We start from the raw sequence: 5226 nt of genomic DNA on the forward strand, positions 1-5226 counted from the left end.
CGTGCTGAGCGCTTTAGACGGGACACGTGGCGAGTGCGTGTTGTGACGAGCTGGGTGTGTAGTGTATTCGGTGGCATCGTAACTGGCATCCTTATCGTTGGTGTTGCCAGCACGGCGGTGTCTGCTGTCAGCCCGATGTTAGGAGGGGTTTTATCTGCTTCCCTGGAGAGGAAGTGAGCTCCCCATCAGTGGGGGTATTCAAGGAGGGGGGGCGCACATTCCTGCTCGGGTGGAAGGCGAGGCCAGGCCACGTCGTTTCCATCCTGGCCACCAACCCCTCTTCTCTCCTGTCCAGAAGAGGATTCGGCCATCCCCATCACAGTCCCCGGCCGCCTGCCCGTGTCCCTGGCGGGCCACCCCGTGGTGGCGGCCCAGGCGGTAGCAGTGCAAGCGGCGGCGGCCCAGGCGGCCGTCGCGGCCCAGGCGGCCGCCCTGGAGCAGCTTCGAGAGAAGCTGGAGTCCGGGGAGCCTCCGGAGAAGAAAATGGCCCTGGTAGCAGACGAGCAACAGCGGCTCATGCAGCGAGCACTACAGCAGAACTTCCTGGCCATGACGGCCCAGCTGCCCATGAGCATCCGAATCAACAGCCAAGGTACCGACCCGGCGCCCAGGCCCTCTGTGCTCCGTGCCCGTGTAGCAGTCAGGGCCTTGGAGCCATCCTATGTAAAGAGCGCCCGCAAACCAACAAGAAAAAAAAAAGGGGCAACCAAACCGGTAGAAGAAATAGGCAGCCGTGACGAGTCAGTTCCCGTGAACAGCCGTCCCAGCCCATCTCGTTGGGGATCTGCACGTAAACGGGCAGATACCGTTTTTCAAGAGTATGAGTGAGTCACGTCTGGAAGACTCGGTGGCTGTTAGAGAGGATTTGGGCGTGCGACACTGCTCAATGCTTACAATCACGAAAGCACAAATTCCAGACGAATGCGTTCTCGTTCAGCGAACACGTGTTGAGTGCGTCCGCTGTGGCAGATGCAGTCCACGGCTTTGTGAAGCCTGAAGCCTAGTGGGGGTGACAGACGTGAAACTCGTCACCTCACAGATGGGCCGTGGTTCTCAGTGGTGGCCTTTCTTCTTCCCACAGCCTCCGAGAGCCGCCAGGACTCGGCTGCGAGCCTGACCAGCACCAACGGCAGCAACAGCATCAGCATGTCGGTGGAGATCAACGGGGTCATGTACACAGGTAGCACCTTGACCCTGCTCTCCGGGTTAGCCCAGTGCTCCTGGGTCACCCCAGGTCCCACCCGCGTGGGCCTAGCCGTGAGGGCCAGCAAAACTCTCCCCTTTGGGGACTCAAGTAGATAATCTGTGTGGTGTACGTAGCATGGCAATCAGCACACAGTGGGGACTCAGCGTGGTGCCTGGCACACAGTGGGGACTTAGTGCAAAGCCCAGTCTGTAGTGAGGACTCGGCCCAGTGCCCAGCACATACTGAGGACTAAGCACGGCAATCAGCACGTAGTGGGGACTCAGCGCAGCGCCCGGCACATAGTAAGTGCTCAAGAAAACAGTTGACCCTTGAACAGGTTTGACCTGCATGTTTTTTTTCAGTAAGTGGGTTTGACCTGCACGTTTTTTTTCAGTAAGTGCTGCATATTTCCTCTTCCTTATGATTTTCTTTAATAACAGTTTCTCGAGCCTACTTTGTTGGGCAGATACAGTACGTGACACATATGACGTACGAGATATGTGTCAGTCAACTGTTCCCATTTGCCGTAAGGCTTCTTTCTGGTCAGTAGTCAGCTGCTACTAGTAGTTACGTTTCGGTGGGGAGTCAAAGTCCTATTGAGATTTTCAGTGGTGAGAGGGAGGGACAGTCTCTAATCCTTGCATCATTCAAGAACAGTAAGAGCGATGTTTGCAAAAAAAATGGAGTCGGGACTCTTGCGCGTATGGGCCACCAGGTGGCTCCGGGGACACAGGACAGCTCGGTTGCTGTGCACAGAGCCCTGGGAAGCGGAGGCTGGGACCGTGGTGGGCGTCCAGTCCTCGCAAGTCCCCGGGAGCCCTCGTACCTGCCACATAATCTTCTCAAACCCCCTACGCCGTCTCTCCTCTTGTTCTTGCATTAGGAGTGCTGTTTGCTCAGCCGCCGGCCCCCACGCCACCTTTGGCCCCCAGCAAAGGTGGTGGTGGCAGCAGCCGGGGAGGAAACAGCGGGACCAGCAGCGGCAGCGGCGGCACGGGCGGCCAGACTGGGCCTGCGGGGTTGTCCGCACCCCCCACGTCTTCTACCTCAAATAACTCATTGCCTTAACCTCACCACTCACCCGCCGCCCCACCCCGGAGCCCGTCAGACTGGGCGGGGGTCGAGAGGTGGGCCACGCAGGGGCCGGGGTGGTGGAACATACAGGTGGGGAGGGGAGAGATCCACAGAGGAGCCACAGCTAACGCCAAAAAGAAAAGAAAAATATATATACGTATATATATAAAGAAAATTTAATAAAACAGGGGAAAACCAAGGAACACTTGAATTACTCAGGTTTCAGACATTCAGAAAGATGAATTGTGAGTACAGCCAAGGAAATCGGAAGAAAGAGTGGCCAGCGCTTCCCAGGGCTTTCCTGCAGCCCGGTGGCCGTCTCGGACTGGTGTCTGGTGTCTGGTTTGGACCAGTTGCAATGTAAGGCCAGATCCTGTTTACCTCATACATCTCTGCACTGTGTTTTTATCATTTTTGCCTGTTTTTTTTTTTTCTCTGTTTTCTATTCATCACACACTCACCACCAGCTCCTTGTGTTGAATGAAACCCCTGAAACCAGATCAGTTGAATTTTTTTCTTATTATTTTGGGAAAAAAAAATTTTTTTTTTTTTTAAAGAAATAGTGATATTCAAACTCTATAGGGTTTTTTAAGGAGTTTTGGGGGTTTTTTGTTTTGTAAATATTCTATTTTATTCTTGGGGAGGAAGTCAAACCTTAGGAAAGGATATATATATATCTATATATTTGTGTTCATTCAGGAAACTGGACTTGAAAAACAAAAAAAAAAAAAAAAAAATAATACCCTTTTAATTTTTCCATGACTGATTTAAGGTTAAGTGTGTGCACTTCCGTGATGCAGTGGGCAACTGGCCAGGACACTGGATCCCTGGGCTAAACCAGAAGGAGAATTGATGAACTCAGGTGCTGGGGGGCGGGCTGGGGTGGGGGGGGTGCATGTGAGGGGGCTGTGGGGGGGGGACACGATGCTGAATGGCAGATCCCGCACGGAAGGCGCGGGCGCCCACGCGTTCTCTCGCTGTGCTGTGGCCGCTCCCCGTCAGGGACCTGAAAGTCTTAACTAGGAAGGAGAAAGTGCTGGAAAGAGAGCCGGGGCGAGGGACGGGGTGTGTCGCGGTGTGCCAGTCACAGTCCCCGGGCTGCTGTCTCAGGGATGGAGAGGATCTCCTGCCTGAAAGGGCTGCTTCTGAAGACTTATCAATACTGGGGGCTCGGGGCGAGCCAGGCTTAGCTCAGGGTGAGGTTTTTGGGGCCGCGGCATCCCTAACACCCCCTCCTTCTCGTCTCCTTCACTCGGTCCCCCTGTTCTTTCTGTGCTCCCCCAGACCCCTGCCGCAGGGTGGGGACGGGCGGGGCGTGGTCTTGGGCACAGGCCTGTGCCCTCCGTGCCCTCCGCCCCGGGCTCCGCAGCGTTCCGGGCCTCGGCCTCCCCCCGTTCTCGCCCGCCCCTGGGGACCGGCGGAGTCGGTCCGGGCTTAGCCACCTTTCGCTTTCGTGCACTGGGCTTCCATTTCTCTGGGGTGGGGGCCGTTAGCTCACTGTCCCCCGGGCGCGCCTGGAACCTCTAATTGGGCCCAGGGAGCCTGGCCTAACGAGGCCGGGAGGGGCAGCCTCGCCAGCTGCCCGGTGCAGCAAACTTTGGCAGGGTTTGCTGGGGTGTAGGGCTGTGCTGTGTCTTTGGGGAGACCCCTTCCTTTGGCGTACGTCGCGGCCATTGACACTTCCCACTTCCAGGAGAGGGTGGCTCGGGCGTCTGGGATTTCCTCTCCGTTCTTCCTTCTGGAAGGTTCTCCCCTCCCCAATTTTCTCTACAGCAGCACAATCACTGTGGGAGGGGGACCCTTTTGTCCCCAGACACAATCTGGCCTGGCGCTGAGAACCCGATGCCCCTTCTCCCAGACCAGAGCCCCCGGAGTGGTGGGGTGCACGCGGGGGACGGGGCGGGGATCCCACGCCGGCTTCTACCTCAGGTCTGACTCTTGATGCCAAACGCGGCCAGCCTGTCCCCTCCGCTGGCTCAGGGCTTCGGCAGGTGCCAGCACCTGTCCCCTCCCACCCCCGGCCCGTGCGCCCCCTCCCCAGGGTCGTATGTGTTGGGTGTCGGGGACCCCGGGCGGCGTGTCGTGTGGGCGACGTGGCTCGGGATCTAACTCAGGGAGTGCCTGCTGTTGTGGGGGCAGGTGGGGGGCGTGGGGCTGGGGGGAGCCGCGGCCTCTGCCTCGGGGCCCCATTCACCCCCTGCCACTGCCAGCTCGGGGCCACCGCCTGTCGGTGGGAGTTGAGGGGTACGTCTCAGCACCCCCTTATGCCGACCAGACTGGGGACAGGGCAGCCATGTGTCAGATTTGTACACTGTTCATTCTGGAAGGGTGGGGTGCAGCCGCACGGCAAGGACCCCCAAACTCAGGGTCGAGAGGGGCTCGGAGGCTCCCCTGCTCTGGACATGTTTGTGAATGGGCTGCTTCTGGAATCTTCCCTCTGACGCCCAGACTCGCCGCAGGGCTGTCCAGCTGTCCGTCCCGTGGCGGGCGGGCAGGGCTGTGGGGCATGGGGGCGGCTGGCTTAGGTTTTAGGACTTGTGCGTTTGTCTGATCCCTTTTATCATTTCTGCCCACTTCTATCGTTGGTTTTTTTTCCTTAATTTTGCTTTCGCAGTTTTTGGTTTTTTTCTTGGCAAACACGAATTCAGCCTTTCATTCCTGACATGTGAAATTTCAGTTTCTCTGGGGTTCGTCCCAGGGCGTGGGGACCACGCCTGAACTCAGGTTAAAGGAAAAAAAAAAAGTTAAAAAAATAAAGGTATAAAGTTCTCTCTACCTCTGGCCGTGGTCTCGCCTGCCGGCCCAAGGACTTCAGTTTTGCAAACATTCAGGTATTAAAAGGGGAAAAAAAAAAGAAAAAAGACGAAAGACCAAAAAAACGAAAATAAAAACAAAAACAAAAAAAGGGTGTGATTTTGAAATTTAAAAGAACACTGAAAGTTTACATTTTATAACATTATTATGCA

At 56.2% G+C, this 5226-nt stretch overlaps 1 protein-coding gene across 1 annotated transcript in view; it reads left to right on the plus strand.

Annotated features, from left to right (window-relative positions):
- Nucleotides 1–2512, plus strand: part of ARID3A (AT-rich interaction domain 3A) — a 26844-nt gene extending 24332 nt beyond the window's left edge. The window contains exons 7-9 of the mRNA XM_039838995.1: nucleotides 179–592; nucleotides 1082–1180; nucleotides 2070–2512. Of these exons, the coding sequence (XP_039694929.1) occupies nucleotides 179–592; nucleotides 1082–1180; nucleotides 2070–2254 (698 nt within the window). The 3' untranslated portion in view covers nucleotides 2255–2512. The remainder of the gene's footprint in view (nucleotides 1–178; nucleotides 593–1081; nucleotides 1181–2069) is intronic.
- The last annotated feature ends 2714 nt before the right edge of the window (nucleotides 2513–5226 follow it).

This window comes from Pteropus medius, unplaced genomic scaffold, assembly GCF_902729225.1.
Source record: "Pteropus medius unplaced genomic scaffold, Ma_sr-lr_union100, whole genome shotgun sequence".
Lineage (NCBI taxonomy): Eukaryota > Metazoa > Chordata > Mammalia > Chiroptera > Pteropodidae > Pteropus > Pteropus medius.